The sequence below is a fragment of the Lepisosteus oculatus genome, chromosome 2, assembly GCF_040954835.1.
Source record: "Lepisosteus oculatus isolate fLepOcu1 chromosome 2, fLepOcu1.hap2, whole genome shotgun sequence".
NCBI classification, from domain to species: domain Eukaryota; kingdom Metazoa; phylum Chordata; class Actinopteri; order Semionotiformes; family Lepisosteidae; genus Lepisosteus; species Lepisosteus oculatus.
Genome location: NC_090697.1, coordinates 25,438,355 through 25,466,075, shown reverse-complemented (window position 1 = coordinate 25,466,075; position 27,721 = coordinate 25,438,355). Strand labels below are relative to the sequence as shown.

The window sequence follows — 27,721 nt, the reverse complement described above, 5'->3', positions numbered from 1 at the left end:
TTCATTTTAAGGTGACTTTTCTTGAAATTGTAATCTTTTGCGTTGGATGCAACTTAAACAGTTTAAAAATATACCTCAAAGCACACTATATTATGATTGCAGTTCCCTAATGGTTACCTGACCTCTTTTTGTCTCACTCTGTCTTTACTGCCTGAAGAGAAAGAGATCTGTACAAGCAATTCCTCTTGTACAGTAGGTGCTCTGAAAACTGGGCAAGAAAACAGTCATTAACCATGTCTAACATTTCAGTTTCTACTGCTGGTTATTCCTATAGATCTATCACAATCGATGCTGGAAAAGTTGTAGCTTCTCATAAATACAACTTACTATTATAATCAACATCTGAATTTTGTGGTCTACAGCATATAACACTGTACCTTTAGAATATTTTTTTTTATTAGCCTGGACCACATAGATTCAGAGACTCCAGATTCCTCTAGCTTAAGTTCCTGAAGATGAATACTCTATTTGACATGTAGTGCTACACCTTTCTCCGTCTGTCTTTCCTATACCTATGGAATAAAGTGTATCCACTAATGATACATTCCTCTCCATCGTTTTTGGTCGGCTGGGTTTCTGTGATGCAATAACACCAACATCGCTGCTAATGTGGTCACTTCTTTTCTTTCTCAGCTGATTTGTTTCTGATTTTAGGCAGAATCTGTAAAAAACCCGATAATGTTTTTCCCTTTGGTTCTTCCTCAGTCTTTGCTCCCCAAATATCTTTTTTTGTCAATCAATTTCTGTTATCTTTTGTCCCCCCCCATCTGAAAAAAATGTTAGTCAATTTTATAATTACCATTCAATACTCTTTGATATATTTCAAAGGCTTACTGGAAATCTGATTCATATTAGTAAAAAATAGTAAAAATATATTATGCATTATAATACAAAGTTTCTTGCACATCACTTACGGTACATACAAATTGAACTGCATAAACAGTAAAATAAACAAAACCGTTTATACGGAAAAGTGCCTCAGTACGTATATACTGTATTTACAGTGTGTATATGTAAGGCAGATTAACATATTTGGTTAAATCAATCATAGTTATATACAGAATAAGCTAAGACATATTAAAAGTTCAAAAGCTGTCAGTTTTGCCTTCTTCAGTCAATTGATTCAATCCAAGTTAGTCTTTTAAACATACAAGAGATTCATCAATTTAAATAAATTAAAAATGGGCCAAAAAATGTTTTAAAATGTTTTTCATGACAAAACATTAAATAAAAGCACCACAAAATTCAAACCCTATAAACAAACCATGCAGGAAAATTCATCTTTTGACACAGGACAACATGCAAGCAAAATGTTGTCTTTTTTGCTCTTAGTAAGTATCTTGACAAAAACTTCAACGACTAACATTTTACAAACTCCTTGGAAGAGAATATCATAGATCACTTAAGTTCCTCCGATCCCTGCACTGTCAACTGAAATACACTGTTAGCTAGAAAGTGATAAAAGTTTTAGTACCTTGCACTAGTCAGGGGATAGAAAATGTACAGTCACTATAATAACATCTGAAAAATCTGACAGTGATTTAGAATTGGGAGTTATTTTGGAAAAAAAATAGATTCCAGTCAGAATTATCATATAATTATAACCATCATGTGTCATGATATTGAAATACATCTTCACTTATCAAAACCATAAAGATACCTATTTTTCTAGGAGGTTTGTGAATTTATCATTTACTTAACCTTTGAAAATGACTTATTGCCTCATAAATATGTCATATAAAATGTCAATTTCCAGTTTCTCCTACTTGCAACAGAGTAGATTATGGTAGAGTGAAAGCTGTCCCCCATATCATTAACTGACATGAATGCCATAAGCCTCTTGGAGTGTCATTCAAGATTTTCAATGTTTAGAAAGAGGGTAACATTAAAAATGTTAGAAATTACAATTTACAGTATACCTCAAAGACTATGTAATTCTAAAAGGTTTTCATTTCAGTGACAAAGGAACACCCGAGACGGACTGATATATGACATAAATTACAATGTGAATGTGAAAAAAATTGAAGCATTTTGTGCTTTGCCTTAATGATTATTTTCGAAATGTGAACAACAAATGAAAGGAACAGATGGAAAATGAAATAAAATGAAAACAGACTGGAGACAAAATCAGACTTTAGATGAAAAGGAACACCCATCACCACACTGTCTGTTGGTTAAACATCTGCAGCCTACTTTCCAGAGAAAAACAACTGGTCTAATTGACTGTTTCCTTTACAAAAACATTTTGTTTTACAATTAACATGCTAATCTGTTTTTGACAAACATATGTAGTTGTGCCACAGCTGCAATGCATTTAATTATGAAGGTGCCTGAAGAAATAATCCTAAAACGTGTTTCTTTGTCATGCTCAGCCATTTCTGACAAATGCACTCTCTTTTCTGTGCTGACACTGAAAACAAAATAACTATTGTCTTGAGACTTCTACTACTGTGTTCATTATTATAGCAGAAAAATGATTTCCATCATAATAATAATTATAATAATTAATATTATAATAAGTATAGTACACACAATCAAATGTAGAATTTAAAAAAGAATCATACCCAAGACAATATACAGAAATATAAAGCAACTCAAATGGTAGATGCTAAAATATGAATTGTATTAATAAAATACAATAAAAAAGCATCACTTTCCAGAATTCCTATCTGAATCTGTGTCTACTGCTGTAACTATAATCTTTTTCTTAGTGCTATTATTCTTAGCTTCAGGAACTCCTGAAAACAAAACTATACAGTTTATACACTGTACAGCACATGTATGTTAATATACACACTAAACAATCCATATATATATAGTACATTCACTATATCTTTCTCATCGAGTGCCATTTATTGAGCATTATTAATGCAAGGAATCGTTTGTACTGCAACGAATTACTGTACATTTTTGTGAAGTTTATAAGCTAAGCTAATTCCAGGCTTCTTGCAGGTTTAACAACAAAAAACAGAAGAGTAATGTAAAAAGTTAATTCAATACTATGAACGCAATCCCTAAATTCTAATATCCTATGACATCAAATCAAGATATTATTCTTTAGTGTAAATCATAAAGGAAACAAACTTCATTTTCATTTTTTCCATACAGTAGGTGTGATTTTCACAACTGTCTGTGTTTGGCTATTCAGTCAGGATAATGAATATACTGTACATACAGTATATACAGTGACATGATAAGGTAAGAGCACCTCAGAGCAAAGCAACAACCACCTGATTTACCCACAAACAGAAGGCGAGTGCAAAGTCCTTGCTCTGTCTGAGCCAGCTTACCTACGCAGTCCACGCTGAAGAGGCTCACGGAAGCCGGCATGGTAGACTCATCCAGAGACTGCAGGCCTCGGAGCGCCAGCCTCACCATGGAGACTTTGAGGCTCTCGGGCAGGAATGAGAGTAGGAAGACAGGGACATACATGGCATACCGCAGTCTGCAGAGAACGGGCGTCATTAGCTTGCCTTGGGGGGAGTGGGCCATGCGTTCAATTGTTGGGAACAGGAGCACCGACTTTAGAACCTGAAGACGAGAAATAAAAGCAACACAGTTTTTTTCCCTCCAAGGAAACACAATGCTGCTTAACTGCTTACGCTTACCTATTATTACGAACGTCTGTAGCACTATTTCAAATGTAGAGACCTTCTTTTCTTTAAGTGAAGCATGGTTTGTCATATACATTAATAAGTTGAAAGGTAATTACATGCTGCTTGAGATTCCAGAGTAGCTGCAGAGTGGTAGCTTAGCAGCATTTGAAACAAGCCTCAAATTCTACTGACATGTGCATCCGGATTGCTGGTGAACCCACTAGAGGGAGCTGTTTGGGAAAGGAATCTGACTGATGGGGATGACTCAGGAGGATACAAATACAGAGATGGTAATCCTTCAAAGCAAAGAATAAGAACAGCAGTATGAACTGAATGTAATAACTTGAGAAGGAAGCTACAAAGGTTTACCAGGGAAGAATAAAATGACACCTTTCATTCGGGGATGACCTGATATCAGAATTTAAAACTCTTTCCCATGTGTGTGATATTTTCATTATTTTAAGAAATGGCATGAATTATACAACCAGTTAGATTTGTTGGAATATCCTCTAGTCTTTGCTTGAGCATTCTTCAAGAATTATTTTGACACGACCATACATCATTATAATTAGTGGCAACATTATTATGTCTGTAAGTGCGTATAATTCAGTTTCTGGAAGGTTACAATAATCCTTCTTACACCGAAATACAAATTTATAAACCATAATACTACTACGAAACAAACTGAAGAAAAGAAATAGCAAGAGCATGCACATTTTCAATCACAATATGAATTCGTTTCTGTCCAAAAACGATTATAAATAAACTTGCAAGACAAATTTACCAATGAGATGGGAAAAAGTGTACAAAAGTATGTGCTAAGAGGCAGGAATTCAATTTTGATAATTTTTATTGTTTGAGATGGCTTTTATGACTTAACATTAGTATCACAATTATTAGCATCACTAAGCTAGATATACATATGTACTCCACATACATACTGTATACAACACATTCTCCATAAAAATGCACTTTGCCATGGCAGACAACACATAAGTTGAAAAAGTATTTTGTTTCCCTGAAACTGTACAGAATCTTCTCCAACAGAGGTCTGGACCAGAGTGAACACCCGAGCTAGAACACAGTGATCAGATTACAGGTGTGATGACTGCCACATAAGCCAGTATTACAATAGGTTTCTCTTCATGACCTTGGCCAGTGTCGAATTTTGGATATTTATTCTTGTAACCTTCTTCAACAGGACAGGACTAAATCAATCAACCCCTTGGGTGGATACATTTCCATAAGCAAAGTTTTCCGCTGATTATCAGCCTCTTCACACCACCTCCCATGTTTTCCTCGATGATCCGACTTGTCCAGATTGGTTCTGGCCCAGTTTAATCTGCCTTTTGTGTGTTCAACTTCCAGCTGGGGTGTTTAAGAGTCAAGCTGGAACAGGGAGCACAGGAGTGAAAAAAAATGATGGACCAGGGACAGTGATAAATCTGCCCGTTACTTTTAAGTTCACTTACAACAGCTGGAGGGCTGGTCTTGGGATTATGGCTTCTTATTTTCCAAATTTATATCTGGCACAAGTACTCTGTTGGCCTTCCTTACCCTCCTCTGACTTGATGTTTTCTGAAAAATCTCGGTGTTTTCTCATTCTCAAACTGACACCTTCTAAGGCAGTGGTGAAATTACATAAATAACATAATGAGTAAGGATCTTCAAAATAATTATCTTAAGGGGCACCCAAGCCATTAAATATGTGAAGAACAAAGCTAACAACCAAATAAATCCAAATTAAGTTACTGAAGACTCTGATTTTTTTCTTTATAAAGGTTTATAAACAGTCTTCCAGAGACAAGTATTCCCCAAATGTTATTCATTGTGTATTAAACTCAGAACAAATACTGTCATCTTTTAACAAACAAAAATATATATCTTCTTTTTCCCTGCCTTACATGTAACAGGTTGATCTTCAATTTCTATGGAACATAAGAACACAAGTGTGAAGAGGCCATTCGGCCCATCCAGTTTATTTGGTAGTTTATAGTTAATCTCTATTTAAAAACAAGAACAGCAGGCACTTCTTTACCAAAACATCTGTTGGAGTATGGAACAAGCTCTCAATCCAAGCTGTTGAAGCCAATACCTGGCTTCTTTCAAGAAATGGCTGAATGAGACCCCTGGATCAATTAACTACTATTAAATAAGATGGGCTAGATGGGCCAAATGGCATCCTCTCATTCATAAACTTCCTTATATTCTTATTTTCACAGTATCTGAGCTGGCCATTAAGTGGCTTTTTGGTTCCATTTTGGTGAAATTGATCCATGGATTTGGACTGCTGATATTGGCTGCAGAGGGCTGGAAATGATGGTTGGTAAAAGAAAAGATGGAACTAAAGGTGCATATTGTACATGCCAATGTCTGGACTATACTGCAGCAGCACACAACTGCACGAGACATCAAGGAAATATCCCCCTGCAGTTCGTTAATCATTAGAGCATAATGAGGTGTCTTTAACTCATGAAGTTTAAAGTTTTAAGTGTCACCACATACAAATTAAAAAAAAGTTCATAGTTTGTCCAATCTGTGTAATATCAAGAAAGGAAACTTTATTTCATTGGTTATTTTCAGGCTAATTAAACATTCACAGGGCCTTCTCTATTATGCATTCACTAAATTAGGATATTATGATTTAGAACAGCACAGTAAAGGAAGAGGAAGTAAAGAGTATTACTTAAGCTTTGAGATATACAGTACCTTACCTTCTAACCTAAAAGGTTCAAGAAAATGATATTCTTCTAGAGGAAAACAGCCAGCCCTACTAAATTACACCCGCTTTGTTTAATTTCACTTAGGAAATATTAAACAACTACAGGACATCGGGCTGCTGAAATCATTTGTTCCACATAAAATTTTGTGCAAAAACGTTGGACAGTGAAGGATAGACAGCACAAAAACAAAAATACAGTGAGCTAGAACTAGATCACAATGGATAAAATAATAATTCTAAACAGCTATTTTTAGTCATATACTAATTTTATCATCTCTGTGCAATACTACACTTAACGCATGCTCCCTTCAATGGAAATGAAAGAACAGCAGTTGTTTACCTGTCAAGTCTCACACTTACATTGATGTATTTCAGTGAGCTGCCGTAGCGGACTTTTATTTTTCATGTTTTTGCCCTTGCAGAAAGAAAACCCATCATCTGTCAGGTGAAACCGACCACATTTTTCAAAGATAACATAATAATGCACTTAATGGTGATCTACAGTGCAAATCTGACAGAAAGTCACATTAATCAAAATTTCTCTTTCAGGTTGCATGTTAGAACTTGCAAACAAAATCTGTGAGGTCAGGGATATATGCTCTATTAACACAGCTGTGCCGAAAAGGCATCCAAGGTACCATAGACAATAAAGCAGACAAGACTTTCCTATGTTATTCGCTCATCAAAGTGGACACCTTGAGGCATCATCCTGACTGCTTTCAAACAACAATGTAGATAACGCTAAACCTACTGTATATGCCTGACCTCTCAGAAGAAACTAACATTACCACCTTCAATTGAATGCGAGCAAATGTATTGCATAAATTAAAAAACGAGACAGTAAAAGCTTGTCAACATTTTATGCAAGGCAATGTCTAGGTGTGTAATTACACAGATCAAAAAGAATGAGGTATTACGGTGCATATTTCACTCTTCTCCTGAGATACAAAAAATGAGCAACAGTGTGGGCAACAGAGCACAGTGCCCTTGCTAAAAGAGACAATGTACATACCCACCCTCTTCATAAACAGATCAACTCTTACCCTGAACTCCTGGTACATCAGGACATAGCCAATCATCCAGAGTTACGCTTGACATCCACAAGCTTTCTAGGAACACACAGCTATGCAGTCATCTTAGTGGGGACCACAGTACCTGCTGGTTTTCATTCCAGCCGAGCTATTAAACCACCGGTGCTAACTCATGTCTTAATTAATCAGCTTGCTTGCTTAACTGTTTTTGCAATCGGTCCTTAGTTAAAAAAATACCCTATTTCAGTCATCCACCCATTTTCTAACCACTCTTCCAATTTGGGGTCGCAGGGGAACTGAAGCCTATCCCCTTTATTCAATGTACAAGACAGGATACACGTTGGATGGGACGCTAGTCCATCTCAGGGCAAACAGACACAGACACAGACACAAACACAAACACACACATGCTCACACTCACAGGTAGGGTTAATTTTCCCAGAATCCAATTAAACTACCAGTATGTCTTGGGAATGAGGAAGGAAACTGGAGCACCTGGAGGAAACTAGAACTCAAGGAGAACATACAAACTCCATGCAGATAGCACTCCAAATGCAGAATTCAACCCAGGACCCTGGTGCACCAAGACAGCAATGCTAAGATCTGCTCCATCATGCCACTCTGTTTTAATCATACTGGCCCCAATCTATCCTTAGATGGACTTTTCTTCCTTAATGCTGACTAAACAACTCTCAATACCCAGGAAGGTTTACCTTGTGTTTCTCCAGGACCAGGGTTAAGAACCACTGTGTTAGTAAAATGGATGCAGAAAGGGTAGAAACTCAATTATACGTAAACTGTAGCAAACAAGAACCTGGTCACTGACACATCTATAGATCTACCTGGTTTCACAGTGCAAATTTTGAACTTTAGTAAACAACATTTGTACATCACATGGTAGGTGCGGTCTCTTACTTACCACAGTTAAGGACTCGCCCTTCTGCAGATGTTTTGAACTACAGCCCATGTGCCCCATCACCATCGATTGCCCACTTCAGTCCACAGGGGACTGGCAGAGACCTAATTAGCTATACCCAGCCATGCCTAGTAAAATGCTATATACAAGACGAGGAAGAGAATGAATGAGCACTGCACCTTTTTACAGGGCTGGAATAATGAGCAGTTTAAGAGGTATAGAGGTGCACTATTCATGTAAAAATTTTAAACTAAAACATTACAATTTTAAGGCAGCAAAGTTAGGACTGCCGTCTTGCAATTCCTTGGGTTGCTATCTGTGTGAATTTTGCATTGTTCTTCCCATGTTCACATGGGTTTCCTCCTGTAGTCCTGACATGCTCGTAGATTAACTGGCTTCTGGTAAAATTGGCCGGGTGAGAGTGTGTGCTTGTTTGCGTCTGTGTTTGCCCTGCAATGGTCTTCCATCCCGTCCAGGGTGTTTCTGGCCTTGTGCTCAATGCATCCTGGGATAGACTCCGGGCCAATGTGACCCAAAATTGAACTCAGAGAAGAGAGAAGGAATTAAAATGCTCTAACACAGTCCTAACTGACTAGGCTTAGATGACCCGCAGAAGTTCACACATGAAGAACAAGGAGCTGGGAACAGTCCCTACTTTCATCCCTCTCTTATGGACAACTAGCAGCTTTACATAAATAAATACATTAAAAAAATGTTCCAAATGAATGTCTGCCTCAAAAACGAATGTTTTCTGAGACCAGAAGGAGCAGTTGACTTTTATGTGAGGCAACGTTCTTGTAGGACATGAACTGTTTCACAAATCCATGCATCTGTATAGCTTCATCCCTGCTGCCATCCACTTTTTTAAATGCTGTCAATTCTATGCAGGCTTGCATGTCTACAGAAGTACGTTTAAAAAATATAGAAATGCTGAAAAAATCTGTAAAGGGCACAGTAAATGGCTAAGCCGATGTGTGTGTGCGCGTGTGTGGGGGGGTGGGGGGATGACATGTTTGAGAAATGAAAAAAGGGTCTGGAGAGACACAGATTAAAGGGAGAAAAAGAACATCCTAAGTAATTACGATAACTTTGTCTTATTTACAAGAATATCTTGGCTAACAGCTCCTGTGGTGGAGTTTTGCAGAGGTGAAGGAATGCACGACATGGGACGCAGGTGATCTTTTGATGTGTGAAGCAGAAGCTTTGATGAGAAACAGTTCATCTCCAGTGGGCTCAAGAATGCAGCAAGAATGCAAGGGAAGTGGTCAGTCCTATGAAGGAAAGCCTCCTTGGCTAAGGGCTAAGAGAACAGCATGTGTAAAGTTATGCAAGAGTACAAAACATTTTTCTAAATCTTTTTTTCTCCCTCGAACGCATACTTCGGAAACAAAGCTTTTTCCTTGCTCAGGTCACAAGAGCGCTTAAACTTCTCCCACTGTTATTTAGCATCTTGTTGCCGCTCACCAAAAGAAAGCAAATGAAGTACGAATGTCATAATAAAAGGGTCGATTTCTAAAGACCCAGGATATAAATATGACAAAAAAGGAATTTTAATGCTCTGCAGATGCTTTGTGGTGCTACAAAATGACAGACAGCACAAGGGTGTTTAGATGTTCCTCAACATCAGATGAACTCCGAGTCTCATTGAGCCAGGTTTGAACTGTGTGACACCACATTCCACTTGTCTGCAGCGATTGAAGCTTGCCATTAATACGCAGGCGAGCCAAGGCCACCAGTAGCTTCTGGTACCTAATGTCCTTGTTTGCCTCAGAAATGGTTATTTTCTGAGACCAAGAGAAGAAGTACAGTTTTCTGTGGAGCTACCATCCTGTAGTTCATATACTATTTCACGAATTCATGTGTCTCTGTAGCTTCATCCCTGCTGCCATCCACATTTTTAATGCTGTCATTTCTGGGCAGGTTGGCATATCTTTGAAAATTATTAATATACATTTCCATTTCATTTACCACCACTTAACATCTTTTTGAAGACAGTCCTGTTGAAATGTGAGTTTTTCTTGTAGTGCCTCCTTCATTCATCCAAGCACAGTAGTGCTTGTCATGACTGACATTTGGCAGGACAACTAAGTAAAACGATAGACAATGTTTTTGTGAATGATTTACAGTTGCAGTCAACTTTCCACATTTTTATAGTTGTTACATGCTCTGTGTTCATAAGTAACATTTTATTTGAGAGGATAACAAACATATGTGACCCAGCTAGGGGGCTGAATTAACATCTTTATGAACTTCACAGGAACTAACAAAGCACACGAGTGTAAAAAAAAATGTGTGTTCATGTTTGCCATTTTAGACACTTTCATAATGTACATCTCTACTGAATGAATGTAGGGTGGATTCATCGCTAGGAATTTTGTTCTGATCACAAAAATGGGGGATGAGCTAATAACTTAAATGCTCAAGGGATTCACTATAATTTGAAGAGGTTATAAGAGACAGCAAACAGTCATTCTGTCATTACAGAATCTCTAAGCAATTTCTCTCTACTTAAAAAGGAAAAAAATGTTTGATCTCACAAATGAAATACTTGATGGCTCTCTTGAAGAAAAAATACAGAAAATGGTTCTCAAACACTGTAACATGATAAGAACTTGCAAATGAATGATAAACAAAGCAAGCGACAGCAAAAGTAGAGCTGAAAAACAAATTATGTAGCTTTGGGATATGATCCTTTTGCCATTAGAAATAAGTGGAACATTAAATGGAAAGTCTGATGCAAGGATCACAACAATTTTTCTTATAAAAAAGTTATTTCCAAATTTCCTATATTATTTAAAAAATATATTTTTTTCCTAATGAATGAAATAGAACTCAAAGTTATAGATAGCATAATTGCTTAACACATTCATATTCAAAACTGAATAAACCTTTTTACCTGAAAGACCTTGACTGCACTGTTTCATATATTTCACAGGCACATAGAGGTTATAAAAACTGCCTGAGCTGTTCCCTAAGGAACTTTGATTATCTTCATTCTGTTAGTTCTCAAACAGAGCTACAATATTCCCTCTCAGTAGAGTGGTCTGCAGTTTATTGTTAATTCCATTTTATACATTTTACTTGACTTTTACTAGAATGTTAGACTCTATGCTTGCAGCCTGCTCTTTAATTAAAAAGCCAAAAGGAATTTGTTTAAGGCAATCTGCACTATGTTTACAAAAAGTAGCCTAATTCAAACTAGTAGTTATTTTAATAATAAAATACCAGCTGTAGCAACAAGGTAAATAGGATTAAAATATTATTTATATATACACATAACAGGTATGCCTTTAAGGAAACCTTTAGGGAAAAAAAAACATTTTATTCTCAATTCATCATTGCCATAGGCAAAACATTTACTGTCCTGAAATATATAAAGAATCCATTAGTCACATTTATTATATTAAGAGGCATTTTAAAGTTACAGCACAGTTTTATAGATGTTCGGTGAAAGGAAATTCTGATCTTATTTTACCAATTTGTGGATGCTTGTCAAGAACTCCAGTGACTTTTCAGCTTTTTGTGACAAATTTGATAGAGATATTTTATGAAGACCTATAACTTCAGATTCTGAATAACATCACTTGCACGATGCAGCATACAGGTATGTGAATTTTTCATTCAAAATATTAGTGATTAAGGATGCCATTGACATTTAACAATTACTTGGTCAGTGAATCACCCAATATTGTAAATAAAAGATATTTGCAACAGGCAGCAATCTGGCCTTATTGCCCAATCTCATCACATCCCAGAATCTAAGGAAAAGTGGGCCTGGCCAGTACTGGGAGAGAAATCTCTATCTAAAACAGGTTCCTGCAGAAAGTGGCATTATTGGACACAGTGCTGTATAAGGTGGCATTCTTTGGGAAAGATATTAACTTGAAGTACTGACTTCTTTTTATTAATGAAGCCATGGATCTATTGTTAATTTTACCATTGTGTGCTGTCCAACTTTCTTCCAAAACTTAGTGAAGTGGTTTTTCACTTCTTTACCCGATTTGCTGTGTAGGTGTGCATTCTAGAATTCACAAGTGGATAATGTTATGAAAGTTATTAACTAAACATTAAATGCTGATTCAATTGACCATGGAAAAATACTAAAATGCAATTTTGTCCACTGTATATTTTGCAAGCTGCAAGCTCCTGTATATAAATCAACTCCTGTTGGAAACCCACTGAAACTGAAGCTAAAACTTCTAAAAAATTTGATCTGTTCCAGCATATTATTAACTCATTAACCACATAACTTGATGACTGCATATTCTGGGCAATTAAGAACTTAAGATGTACTGCAACCAGCTGTATAATGAACTTTGGGTTTATAAAATCAAAGACTGTCATATTCTATCAATATTGTCCTTTAGCTCCTCATAGAAGTATTTAATTACCCAGTACAACAGATCAAAAGGAAACATAAATTCCCCTGTACAATGTCCTGGAAAAATATGCTTAAAGATTGTTAATATGACTTTTATAATACTACATATAACAAAAGTATATTATATGTGGTATTATAAAATTGATGGCAAACACAGAGAAACTGAAAACAAACAGCTGTAAGAACTGCTCACTTCAATATTAGGGATTTCATGATGGACAGACATACCACACCCAGTGTAATTTGGAAAATACTTTAAAGCAGAAGCTCAGCAGATGTACAGCATATTGCATGACTGTTAAAAAGGGCGTACTGAAAGAAAACAAACACCTTACTGTCTACGAAGCAGTGTGTTTATAAGCCTAAGATCTATAAACAATTCTCATCATACATGGTGTTAGAATAGGTAATAGTGCCAAATAATTAAAATTGGCTTGGGTAAGGGTATCCCACTGGAGCAGAAAATGATCCCAAAAGGTAAGGAGCTTAGTGATGTTGGGTGGATATTTATGTTCGAAAGCTGTTAGGATTCAAGTTTCTTCCTTAGAAAGAAGTCTGGCAGGCCTAAATGAAACGTCCAATATCATTATCTAAAGGGCAGATTTAAAGCAAAGACCTCAGCACAGAAAATTCTGAACTGTGAGAGATTCGAGATCCAACAGAAAATTAAAACGGTAGTAAACTGATCAAACATTTGTGAAAAGCTTATTAAAAAATGACAAGAAATGCCAACTATTACACATACATTTTAATTAATGAAATTGACCATGATGGTATTTGGTATTCGTATCTGTCAAGTCTCTAAACATCTACTACATTTTATTTTCTGTAGAAGGTAAAAAAATGTGTTTAATAAGTAATCGGATGTCTCTGTGAACCAATACCTACTGTATATCTTGCTAAAATATAGTGCATGTTAAGACAGAATATTGCATTGTAGATTGGGAATACATACCAAAAACCATGAGCACTGCCCAGTGAGAAAAAAGGATATTATATAAACAGTATCAACTGACTCTCAAACGGAACCTAAGAACTGGAAGTGGGACTCCAGCCCGTTTTCTGGAACTGATTGCTTTAAATTTATTATTTTATAAATCTTGATTAAAGTCATCCAGAGAATTACAAGTTTTGGGGAATACAGACTTCTCTTCAACAACTAATGAGTTCCAGAGGAACGGGAACCTCAAAACTCTCCAAATGTTCTATGGTCTTTGCCCAAGCCTGTGCTAATGCAATTTAAGTCAGATGACCAAACTTTTGCAAACAACTTAAAAATAAGAATAATTTCGAAAAAGCTGAAAAGTACAGTATACCACATTTCACCAGATACCAGCAAATTCCTTCTGTATTCCTTACATGGAACCACAAATTACAGTGCAAGTGGCTTAATTCTTCTTTTAACCTCTGGGATTAGTTTACCCGAGAAACTAATTAGTTCCCTACGCATCAGTTCCTGCCCTTGGTTTACACACCTAGCTCCAAAACCGTGGCTGTGCACTCTGCCTTTGTCCTAGTTTATCCTACCCTGATTCCCACGATAACATCACTTACTTCCCACACTGCGCCATTAACAATGTTTATTTGTAGCAGAATGCAGCTTGTGGACGCATTCGCCCATCTGTTAAGAATCTCAGTATGAAAAAATAAACTTGTCACTCAGGAGTCATTGGGAATGTTATAACTAGCAGAGGACAATCACAGAGCCTCAGTTTATTTCTCGAAGGGTTTACGGACTGGAGGACACCTATGTTCATACAGATCTGGCTCTCAGATACTGTGTTATTCATAACCAGTCCAAATTGTTACTCATTTTTGTGGATCGACTAAAAAGCAGAGAACCTTCAGGTAGAAAATACAATCAAAAAGAAAACTATTTAAATTTTAACCAACAGTATACACCTGTTCAGAATATGCTTTCATTCCACAAGATGGGATGGAAATACTATTCATTTGGAAGTATTAACTCACTGCAAATAGAAGTTTAGGTCGCCTTTAATGGCTCAGGTTGCACACTAATGCCCTTTTAGTTGTATGACTTAGTTTTCAGTTAGCTGAAACAGTGCTTAAAATTACAACAGGATAAGAATGTTTTTTATTTGTGCATTCCTGATTCTCTCACACAAACTGAGATCATCAAAATCTCACATCAGAATGAGAAACAGTTGTGATTCAGGCACCCTGAACTGTGACTAAAAAAAGTTAGATTCTGTAAACCAAACACCCTGCATCATCAGAATCATCATGTTTCATTCAGAAACATATGGAATGAGACCTACATAAGCCAGTGAAACACTTTTAATGAAGTGAGAATAAAACTGCCTAAGTTATATTTATTTCTGAGTGTCCATCTTTTAAAAATACTCCAGTGCATCCTAAAATAGCACCATACTGTACATTATTAAGCTTCTAAAGTTATGTGCAAGCAAATGTCTCCTTTAAGAGTTGAAAGTTAAAATTGCATTAGGCTTGAAAAGTTAGCACTCATGTAACTTAATTCCCACATTTTTAAAACAAAGACATTTAAATCAGCATTGAAGTAAAAGGTAGGAAGTTAGAGCTAATGTATCACACAACAAATATGTAACATTCTGTTTAAATACCAAAGCCTAACAGCTGTCCTCTGCTGACTTTTCAGTTTGTCTTCAGTGTTCTTTACATTCTTTTTTTTCCCCCTGTTTTATGACTTTCTCTAATTTTTCATGCTTAATCAGATTAAGGCAAGATAAAAGCACTCCTTGACACAATGCTGTCTGGGAATAGCTGGGACACACAGGGGCTGAAGCCATACAAGTGTTACAGCAGTAAGGTTAAATTGATTTCCTTCAGAACAAAAGCATCCTTGTAATATATTCCTCATGAGGGACCCCTGCTGCAGCAGGCATGGCTGATGTGCCTGTAGGCCAGTCTTCAGACAGTACTCTCCCACTGAGTTTCTGCTAGTGTCCATGGAAGATGAGCATTGAAACACCCCTTAGCAAACGATACCAGAACACCTCTCGGCTTGGGCCAGGGACACTGAATCTTTTGTTTGTGACAATGTTGCAAATGCACATTACAACCATGGACACACGGCTTCACACCATTTGGAGTTGTGCAGACCTTTGTCCTTTCTGTAACCTGAGAATTTTGTAATGTTACACTCTTAGTCGAATATGCCAAAAAAAGTTTGTGTCAGTCTTCTTTTATCACAATGTCAGTATTAGTTTTGTGGCACTCAAAATGATGTTGATGTTATTATTTAGTCAATATTAACAAATAGAGGGAAACACTAGTCTTTTGAAGTAAAATATATATAGTTTTTTTCTTTTAACACAGCACACCTAACCAACTCCCAGGATGTCTGATCTAGTAAATATTTTAAAATGTCAATACTACCAGAAATGTCAAAACATTTAAAATGCCTCCTATAAATGATGCTATGGCTAATGTTAAGAGATGTTCTTTCTTACCTCTCTTACCTGAAAACCAAAAAACAATCAATTATTTTGTTGACAATTGATCAAGACCTTTCTGCTCAATATGTTCAACAGAAAGAAGTTTTCCTTTTTCTAGTTTTTCTAGGATTCCTACACTGATGGGTGATAAATTGATTTTTGCCATAGCTGGAAGTCCTGTTTTAAAAATTCAGATCTGTGAAAGATCTAACAATGCCTGTTTGGGTTGAGCAACACCCGGTTTTCCGAAGCAAGAGCTGCCAAAAATAAGGGATGTTGTCATGCCTAGCTATTTCAACAGAAACTTTATCTAATCATTTCATTATTCTTTTAACTAATTTAATGCACATTAGGTTAAGAGTTTAATTTCTGCTGGTAAGATGGTAAGTGAAATTATGAATTAGAGAATTACCAGCTTGTTTGTCAGTCTAGTATATCATATAAAATATATCAGGTCAAGCTAAACATCTGCCTGCATACAGCAAGCTATTATTATTTGGAGTGAAACTCAATGTCAGGAACAGATAAATGTAAAAAGGTCTTTGCATGTAACTTTCTGTAGGCATTTTTGTGCTAATTAATGGATTTACTGTCAAGTACATTTTATACTTCTCTGTATTGCTAAGTCATAATAGAATATTAATCATACAGAAACTTGTCCAGATTCCTTTCTCGCATTGTTTTTTATTTCCTTGCAATTTAAGTTTTTTTTTCCTTGTCTTTACCTTTATGTAAAAGAATACACACTTTTCCCAGTTCAGGTACAATTACCACTCAGAGTGTATTCTACACATGTAATTTCCATTAATCAGCAATAAAGAAGGCATAGATGGAAAAGTCTGTCAGAAGCCTTTTATTCTTTTGAGTTCACAAGTAACTCAGTTTCAGGAATCAAAGTGCCATAAAAACTTTGCACTTAGAATTGCTTTCACGGCCTTCACTTCTAAATGACCCAACAACTTGATGAAAACTGAAATAAGAGGGAAGATAATATTGTATCTTTTTTAATAGTGTTCTCTTGGCAAGTCTCTTTCATATTGTGCTGGAGAGTTACATGTTGGCTATCATCAGTTTTTCTGAACTGTTGCTGTGCATTTTAATGACGTAATTTTTATTTTTTTTATGACATACAGAAAAAAAATCACTTCAGAAATACTCCCGTTAATGGTTCTTTAAAAAACATACAAAAATAAATCTCTCAAAAGTTTATTTTTTGTGACTGTGGCCCAAGGAATTCCATCTTACCAAGCATGGTCTGGCATGATGAGTAATGTGGGATAAGTAATTTGGGAAAAGACGATGATGTTTTTACAACGAATGAAAACACTCATCTACCAATTATGACAACCATAAACGTGTATTTTGTAAAGGTCGCACTGACCGCAGGGCAAAGGTACCACAAAACCAGCTCTGTTGCTCTACAATAATAATACTTCATCTATATACCTTTATTGCATAGCATATAATTGCACACATCAAATCCACATATTAAATCAAGAGAATTTAGTGAACAAATCCTCCTTTCTGTAGTTTTCACATTTACAGTAAAGTGAATGACAAATAATATAATGGGGTATCTGTAATAATTTAAAAAAACACTCATTCAAAGTTCCTTACAGTGCAGAAGGAAAAAATCCCACAATGTCCATTTCTGTGGGTTTTTACATTACAAATATCACTGTCTGATATTGCATAATTGCTGCAGTCCCGTTAGGAGAAAAGTTAAGAACACTGTTCTACTTAACTCATAAATGTGAACAGATTTTAAAAAGTAATTATTATAACTGGACTACTATGCAGTGGAAGCCTACAGTAATTGTAAGGAACATTTTGAAAAATTCTTCTGAACCACTGCACCAGATAAAGAGAAACCTGGCAAGTTTCATCACCAACAATCAACGGCTTTTAGAAGCATATCCAATCACACAAAGTGCTCCTTCTCAGATATTTACTTGGTTAATTAACACTACAAATATGGTACCAACTGTACAACTACCAAGAGCATTCATACATTCAGAAACAGGATTCTTGCATAAATAAATACAAATGTCTAATGACTATTTCTGTCTGTTTATTGGTGACAAGCAGATTGTAGCACTTCTTTGATATAAAATGTATTTGGCCAATTAACACCAAGCATTGGATCTTTCTAGTGAGGATATCATTAATATCTGACACACTACCATTCCCAAGAATGCCACAAAGACAACATTTTAATCTCACAATTTAAACAGTGAATCACAACGAACAACCAAGCTCAAAATAAGTTGATGTGATCAATACCCAGCCAACAGTGAGTCATCACCAACTGCCTGGAGAAATGCAGCTTCATATGCATTATGCTCCTGTTCAAGGACTGTTGGGCTAACAAATTCCAAATTGGGTAGTAATCATTCTAGTGGGAATATGGTTAATGTGGTGAAGTGGGATTTCTGCATAAACCACAATTGCTACCTTTTTATTCAGAAATGTCCACAATATTAAAAAACAACGTCTATATTGTTCAGAATGTTCTAACTGCTATTGTCTTGTAAACCGCTGTCCTTATTGACTTGAAACCACTTATTAGGTTTCATTAAACTCTGACTTGCTTCAGAATTGTGTCTAATAGATTGCAGCAATACTTTATACGCTTATACAGAGCCATCACATTTGATTCATCTTCAGAAAATGCATGGCCGATTAACTTATGTATGTATTATTCGATGCAAAATAATGTTAACCTATTGTATTGGAACAACTGTTTTTTTTTCCCCCGAACAATCTCTTATATATATATTTCTGTTTCATAGAAGAAATGCCCCTTCTTTTTCCAGAAAAAAATCCTGTCATGTTCTTGGTTTACAAAAAATGTGTTTTTACAACAAAAAAAACATCTCCTCTGATAAAAAAAAAATAGTTTTAGCGGGACAGTTCACAGGCTTCTGTAAAAATCTGGCCCTGGTGTGTGTGTGTGTGTGTGTGTGCGCGCGTGTGTGTCTGCGTTTGTATCTGTCTGCCCAGCGGGGGACTTGTGTCCATTCCAGGATTTATTCCACCTCTTGCCTGGTGCTTGCCGGAATAGGCTCTAGCTTCCACATGATCCTGTACTGGGTGAAGATGGAGGGAAGTTTGGAAAGCTCCAGAACTTAAAACTACCACTGTCTTAGTAATACTGCAGTGACTGGCTTGAAACTTTCATTATTCTAAAACCTGCTTCCCACTAGCACTTCCCATATTGCAGTGACAGTTTTAATGACTGGCCATCAGCTCGGGGTGCACTACAGGATTTTTGAAAACCTTCAAAATGGGTGTAAGTCTTCTAGTTTTCCTTTTTTACAATTTATTTGGTTGATGCAATTATGAAAAGTAATATATGTTTGTACTCATGTACATAGCTGAGGCAATCTGAGTGAAGTACTGTACCGTGTGCTGAGGTACAACAGCACTAGCATCGCCTTGGAACTGAACCCCCAGGCTTCCAGTAATGAATTCAGAAGCCTGACTGCTGCTCTTCACTCCTGCCCAAAATAACTGCATTGCTGGCCAGATATGGCTGGGATTGACAGTAGCAGCAGTGAACAAGCCTGGATATCCCTGGGACCAGTGTAAGCAAAACAATTTATAGATCCTTCAGTAAGCAGTATACCAGGGACTTGTGACTAGATGAGCACCTGCAAGACAATCAGGTGTCTGTGCAGCTGCAGCTGACATCTGGAGGACATCTCAATCTCACGGTACATACTTTAAAAAGAGATATCTCTGGTTTGTCTAAGAAAATTGCATTAATATTCACTTTACAAAGGTTACTACAAAAGAACAGTAAGAACATACTGTAAGTATCAAATGATACATTCTTATACAGAAAATATTTGTTACCAAGAGAAGTTTCATCAAGAGAAAAAATGCAATTAAAATGGCCTTGTTTTAATTAGTCTCTAATTTTATGTCCTTTGCTTGATCTTTGATCTTGCCCTTTCACCTCCTTGCAAGGTGTGTGTAAAAAGACAGCAGAGTATTTTAAGTGAATACTAAGTGCTTCTGCATTGCCCCTTTAATCATTATACCACCAACAAAGCAAGAACACCAATCTGCCTAAGAGTGTAGGTGATTACACAGCCAATCCTTTAGCAAGGGCTGTGAACCAGTGGCATCCATTGTTTTCATAAATCCTTTCTCCTTCGGATCAGACTCGCATTCCTTAAGCATACTTCTGCTGACCCTTGGGCTATCAGCAATTACAGGCTTCACTTTAGACATTTCAGAGTGTCCTTTATTCTTGTCCTTCCCAGTTCTCACGGATTGCTGAAACTGAACTCTCTCCACAGCGCTGTGTCAGTCAAACGGTTAGGAGTGCATTACTGAGATCCCACAGTAGCACGAAGAGGCACTGGATGTTTGACACATTATCACTGGAGGATTAAGTTTTTATCACTCATCTGTTATGGTACATTACGCCTGCTTAGCTATGATTACAGTACATGGTGTGAAACTTACACTGGATAAAAGACAGACTTGGCACATTTTAACTCTCAACTGTGGCATTCCAGGAAACCACCCTTTCAATTACAGTATTAAAAGACATTTTAAGTAATGAAAGACGTTAATTTTATTACTGCAACAATCCACATGGTGAAACTGGAGAGCCTCTATGTTTAATACATGTTGTGCTGCTGGATATTCTTTTTTATGTATGAACATGACACTACTAATGTTATTTTATTATTATATCTGATTTCCTCAACTACATATATTTTAACAAAGAAAATGTATGCTTCATATCAATGTATTGTTTGGCTTGAAAGTGACTCTTTCTTTCAGAAACTTTCACTATGATAATGCTTTACCTGGGATTTCTTTTTTTCCTTGTAGAAATAGAGGATATCCATTTGTTTCACATATCAGTGTGACAAAAGTAATAACAAGAAGATTAAAAAACAAACTTAATCAAACACAGATATCTCAGTGAGGTGAATACACTGCCGTTCACCTTTCTGAGGCTGGTAACTGAGACAGACCAATATCAGTTTCTGTCTACACACTGGTGATGACCTCAGTTAGTTTCAGCTTATTAGTCAACCACATTGTTTGACTACTTTTCTGCAGTACGCATGAGGCTAATTAACCCAGAAAGTATACAAGATCTGAATCGGCTCACAGCCTTGAATTGTGTGCCCAGAAAAAACAGAGAGAACAGCCCAGACAGAGTTCCAGAATCTCATTTAAATGCCAGGCAGGATGCCAGGGCCTTTAAGTATGATAACCAACCCCTGGGCAGCCCCCTGAAAATACAGTGAACTCTGGGTCTTTCCGTCCATAAGTGCTGTCAAATCCAGCCACCGATCCATACCTCTGTGCCCAAAACCATGAGGGAATCCATTAGTCCAAAATAAATATCTAGACTGAGGGGAACAGGAGTTTCTTATTATCGCACATCATATGTTATAGAACATAATCATTTATGTTTGTTTCTTGGCAGCATGCAATCTTCAGCAAAGCAATGTGGCTGGAGCAAGGATTTACAATTCACTGAGTGATGCACTACGCCAGACCTTACGCGGTGCTTTGGTTCACAGGAACTGGAAGGAGAACGCCTTTAGGTTGCGAGCCAGGCTCTTTAAAGACAGTGTTTATTAGACCAGGTGTACAAAACACAAGCTCACTCAGTCTGCGACTTACAGACAATAAAAATACTTAATTTTATAGGTAATAGTTTATAATAAAGAAAGACAACAGAATATCATTTTTTTTTCTTTTCTCCCTAACATACAGTAGGAAAACTGTTCCTGCTGAGAAGTATCAATTGAGAAGTGTCAATGACTTAAAAAAACTACTAGATAACCAGTTAAAGAAACCAGCCCGTCGTTTTCCTAGAACAAAGATTTCCGAAGATGTAAGGCTACTGAAATACTGAAACAAAAAGACGCACAGGAATAAGACCTCCCTACCCGAAGTCCAGGATCCCTCTTCATCATTTCCAGAATGATGTAGCAGCCGATGGAATGGCCAATCAACACCAGCTTCACATCCCTGGGAACATGTTGCTTCAGAAAGGCCAGTTTGTGCTCAATCTGCCCATTCAGCCCGAAGACATCCTTTATCACCATTGTGTCTGTATCTGGCAGAGCATGGAAAAAAAGGCATGATGACACAATGTATGAAGTTTCTTTAGCCTTTCAAACTAAATTCCTTAACTATGCTTGATAATTTCTGATACATACAGTTTAGAATTGTATCAGAACAGTGTTTTTATGTACAACAAAACCAGAATTAATAAGGTATTCAATATAAATTATTATATTATATATTATATACTTATTACAGTATATATTATCATATCTATACAATTAATATACTCAATATATTAATTAAAGTTCCTCAGACAAGTTACTTAACATCAGCAGAAAAATAATTATTGCATTTTAATACATTAATATGAATTTCTGCATTCTGCCTACTGTTTTCAAGGACTAACAAGGGTTTATTATAAGAATGCATGTAATGCCACAGCAGTCTGTGCAATTTATAACTATAATTTTCCTAGTAGACCATGAGCAGTTTATTCACGTTGCATTCATGATATTATCATAAAAACAAATGACCAAAAAACACTTTTTTTTACTTCTATGTTGCATTTTAATACTTTTGAAAACATAGCGTGAATTAACTACAGCTTACCCAGATACTCACTAATGTTAGATACATGTTTAGAAGCCTGAGTTATTGGCACTTCCTTTATTATTCGAAATCAATGTTATTGAAAGTTATGTCACCATCGCTCCCATTAAAAATACTCATAATCTTTTCTGTATTGCTGCATTCCAGTTCATGCCCAGCAACTGTTCTCAATGTTGCTTGAAGACTGACAACAAATAACTCACACATCTGGAGGAGAACTGTAGGATTATTCTTCAGAGACCCTAAAAAACCTGTTTAAAGTGTTGTTTTGTTTGTTGATTTGTTCCATAAAGGTCAACTTGACATAAAACAGGCAACGCACTGTAGTAAACCCAGTTCAGCAAGCCCTGTCCTTCTTCTGAAAGTCAGCTTTATGACATCCTGGAGGAGCAGCAATATCTGTAATACAGATAGTGTTGCAGTGGGTTTCCAGCAACATACCTTGATATACTGTATAATCAAATAACAATTTACCACCATTTTCACTCCTTTAGCACCACTTGAAATATCATCAGCTTGCAAATTGAGTGATCATGTGTATGAAAGATTTCTAAAAAACTGTGAGGGCCCCTTTTCGGGTTCCACATACAACATACAACACAACCAGCATACATTTATAGCAGTAAAAAAAATATTCCAGTCTCCCTATCTAAATAATTTCAGACCTCCTTCACAGAGACTAGGTCTCAATTCAAGCCATTCAAAGCAAACATCTGAGGGATATGTCTTGTGTTTCTAATGTTCTTAACATGTAAAAATGGCTTAAACAAGTTACAGCAGAGTTGGAAAGTAATGCTGGCGACAGGAAAACATGTTAGAGCTCATTGTAATGGTGAACAGTAACGCTGAGAACTTAAAACAAATGACAATCCTGAAACAACTGTGTAACACCATGCAATTTGATTTATCAAATGGGTTAGCTGGACCCATGGGCTCCCCCCTCTCCTTTGTAACCTTTCTTTTGTTCTTCAAATTGTTTTATGTTAAGCAACCTAAGAGAATATGTTCAGGTGGGTAACTGCATATGCTCAGGTGGGTAACTCATCTTGAAACTAGGTTCACATCATCCCCCTTCTCTCAATGACCGATTTAGTTTTGTGTAATCTCTATTCTCATGCAGGTTTTGACTTCACACCTTTCTTCACCTCTCTCCACTTTGCACTTCCTGAGTGGCCTCTCTGCCTCTCCCCTGCTCCCGCCTCCTACCCTCTCCCAGCTTTTGTTCCCCTGCGCTATTTAATCTTTGCTGTCTGCCCTGTCTTTCTCACACCTGAAGAAGGCTTCACAGCCGAAATGTTGTGTTTTCTCTCTTCTCTTTTCAGCATGGATTAAACCTGTTACTTGTTCCTAAGAGAATATACTCCAGTATTTTTGTGAACATATTAATTAAATGTTTTATTTTTCCCCATGCTGTCTTATCATAAAATGTAGCGGGAATAACTAGTTAATCCACACTCTTAGCCAAGCAATAAATTCATGCTACAGTGTTGGCACTCACCCAGAATAAGTGATAGCACTAGCAGAAGAGATATACTAAAATGTCACGGACATAGTCTCTGGAGCTAAAGACAAAACAAAGTGAAAGCAAAGTTCTGCTGTGCACATTAATATCTGTAACCATGACTCAGTATTCATACCTACATACATAAGGAATAAGGAAAACCTGTACAGCACAATTAGAAATGTACAATAAAATTGAAAAGAAGAAAGTGTTAGACTATGCAATTTAAGTAGCTTTGATTATTAAACAGCAGAATGACCCTCCATATTGATTGATGCAATTAAAACTATCAATTACAAATGTAAAGAGTATAAACTAAGAAAGACATGAACAATACTGTTATCGAATGACCACACAACAGCAATATATTACTCTGTTGCCATTAATTACAAAATTATAATATATTAATTTAATGGGAAGAGAGTAATAGAATTTGGATTATTATGCTAGTCCTATCATTAATTATTAACAAAATCTGAAAGTCACAATTCTCAAATGTTCAGGTCCAAAAAGTATAATTCCAGCTCAATATAGGGAAGAATATTAAATATTAATCAAATCTTTTAAATCTTTTTAAAACACAAAAAGGGTGTATTACTATTAAGAATGGATGAAAGACACCACAGTCTTGGAGAAAAGAAAATACTACGTAAAATAAGTAAAGTTTTTTTTTCTTTATGGAAGCAGCTTAACAGTAGTTCGGAGGAAACTGTACTTGGCATTTTTAGCCAATAATCCACTATGCTCAAACTAACGAAAGAAGAAAAACATGCCCAGAATAGTTTAGTAAATCTGTCATCACAGGGTTTTTATGGGTACCCCACTGCCAGCTGCTGCCTTTATTTCTTCAGTGGGAATGCAATTACTGCTCATTTATCAATATAAAAAGGCCCTGACACAACCCAGGCCTTTTAGACTGACCAAAACCCCAGAGCTCACAACCAACTCCATGCCCTGCATCCTGCCATTCCAATCTGAGTATTCAAGGTTTAACAGCGTTTCTACACCTTCACTCCACAGTGCACGTCTCAGCCCCCTGTGATTACACAGAACGCCTATTCCATTCCGAACCTATCTTTCAAGGGTTGCGAAATTCCCCACAGAACCTCAGTATTATTTTCTTCAGTGGCAGACCAAAAGGGCCGATGTGTAACACACATTTTACAAAAAAAAAAACAACCTGCATCAAACATTTTGCGAGAGGAAAAACATTTTTGGTGTTTTGGCATACCTAGTAATAAGCTGTCTGAATTCCAGCTTTACATCCTCAAAAGGATACTTTTAAACTTGGAAGGCATTCCAAATTAAAATAAAATACTACAAGGCTTGATCTTGATTTTTTATTAGTTCTAAATGGGGCTAAATTATATTTTATGAAAAGCCCTAGGAATTCCGACCCTCTAACTGCTCTTAAAAGATCCAATTACTGTATTGCATGTGTTCTTCAATTCTCAGAAAACAGTTTATTCCTGGTAAGGGCTGTGGCAACCCAGAAAGCACACGGCAAAAGGCATCCCATGACAGGGTGTCAGTAAAACACAGACAATTTAGAGACACTGTTGATCCCAACCAGGATTTCTCTGGGAGGTTGTTGGTAACCGAGACACTGAGAAAACCCACATAAACACAGGGATGTAAACTCCACACAGAAAGTGCCCCAGGCTGGAATCAAAACCAAGGCTCATGCTTGTGTCTCTGTTTCCCAATACAGTATCTGTACATATCTATGAAATCCCCTGAATGGGAAACTCTGAAATGTGTTTAACTTTTGTGACACGACACAAACTTGGAATTCAAGTTTCAGAATTGAAGGAATAATCAAGACGGGCGCGAAGAAGTAAATGTCCTTTGACATAAAAAAATATTATTTGAAGTACACCTTAATGTCTATTATAAATTAACAATTAATTTATTATTGAGACTCTGAAAAAAAGACTAATAATTAAATGTACCTAGTAAGATGTTTGATGTAAGAGCCATATATCGTGACTCTGGTCACAAAATGTTTATTTCCCATTTTCATCCTAGGCTTTTCTCATGTTGTGTTATATCCACACATTCCATAATTATTAAGAGTTACCAGTGAAGGACACAGATGACGAGGGGTAACTCTGGAGATATACATTACAATACACACAAGTTCCAATTTATTGGACTATTCTGTTAGGTTAAAAAATCATTGGGCAGCCCATGCAAGTGGAAACTATTGCTCTGGAGGTGTCAATGGACTCCACTGGGCGCCAGCTGTGGGAAGCACACTGAAGCACAGGCAGACACATCAGCACCAGTTTATTTTCCTCATTAGCTCCTTTCTAGCTTACAAGCAATAAAAGCAGCCCAAAACAACCGGGGCTTGGACCTCTGACCTTCTTGATGCACACCTTATTGTGTGATAAGTTCCATATCCTTAACACATACTGTAATTTTAAAGGAGCAAACTTGCGAACAGATCCTTGCTGGCCCATTAGTAGGTCTGCAAGTTGAAAGTTTGCTAAATGGAAAACACTCTGTTTGTTGCTACCCAAATGATTTTACTGAGTGATTCATAGGTCCTTAAAGACATTATTGCTATTCCTAAATTATGGCGCTCCTGCCTGTGTGCAGTGATCATACTGACAAGGCAGGTCAGTCTACTCTGTCGTGATTAACAGTGTGTGCTCACACATTTGACCTTTAAGAACCGTTCCTCACTACTTATGTGAATGTGAGGATATAGTTACAGAACAGATTGATCAAATACTTTGTTCTGCTTCAGTGTGAGCTTTTTTGAGAGTGTTTTTATTTCTATGTGTTGATCATCAAAACTTACAATGCATTGTGCTATTTACAACACTTTTTGGTGATATTTTTTTCAACAAAACTACAGCACATTTTCTGCATAATATATTCTTCATAACTAAATAAACTCACACTTAAAAAAGTAACCCCCCCCCCCCCATTAAATAAAATAAAATCACTCATTTTGTCCAGCCTTGTAATATCAAAAAAGTGAAATGCAGGTCCTTAATGTTTAAGTTTTATAGCAACTGCAAAAAACTGCAAAACTGAAGAAACAACATGAGGCTGACAAAAAATGATTGTATGCAGCTATTGTTTAAAAATCTACAGAAGCCACCTAGTTTTAACAAGACAACATTTGTATTATGTCTTCAGTGGAATTGAAACTCCTTCAGAAACATTTAGGTAGGCTTCTGAAAGATCATTAGTTCTATTCAGCTTAGGAAAACTACAAGAAACAAGAAACAGACTGGAAGCGTTTGTATCCCCTTTATAACTACCACGGACAGCTTCTAGTGTTTCTTGTATATACTTCTCATTTGGAATTCATACAGTGGTGTTTAATGTTATCAGGAAAAAAGTACCCAGTAAAGAGAAATTCTTAGGAAATACTAGGGCACACTTCCGAATAGAGGTTCCAAAGATTTATGATCCTTGACCCAATACTAAACCTTTTACACTTGAGTATAGTTCTTAGGATTC

At 36.6% G+C, this 27,721-nt stretch overlaps 1 protein-coding gene across 3 annotated transcripts in view; it reads right to left on the bottom strand.

Moving 5' to 3' along the window:
• ldah (lipid droplet associated hydrolase) overlaps window positions 1-27,721 on the bottom strand; it is a 113,519-nt gene that overhangs the window by 26,414 nt on the left and 59,384 nt on the right. For all 3 annotated transcript variants that reach the window (XM_069199119.1, XM_015357141.2, XM_015357145.2), the window contains exons 5-6: window positions 22,011-22,180; window positions 3,291-3,531 (exon numbers count right to left, since the gene is read on the bottom strand). In XM_069199119.1, the coding sequence (XP_069055220.1) occupies window positions 3,291-3,531; window positions 22,011-22,180 (411 nt within the window). The remainder of the gene's footprint in view (window positions 1-3,290; window positions 3,532-22,010; window positions 22,181-27,721) is intronic.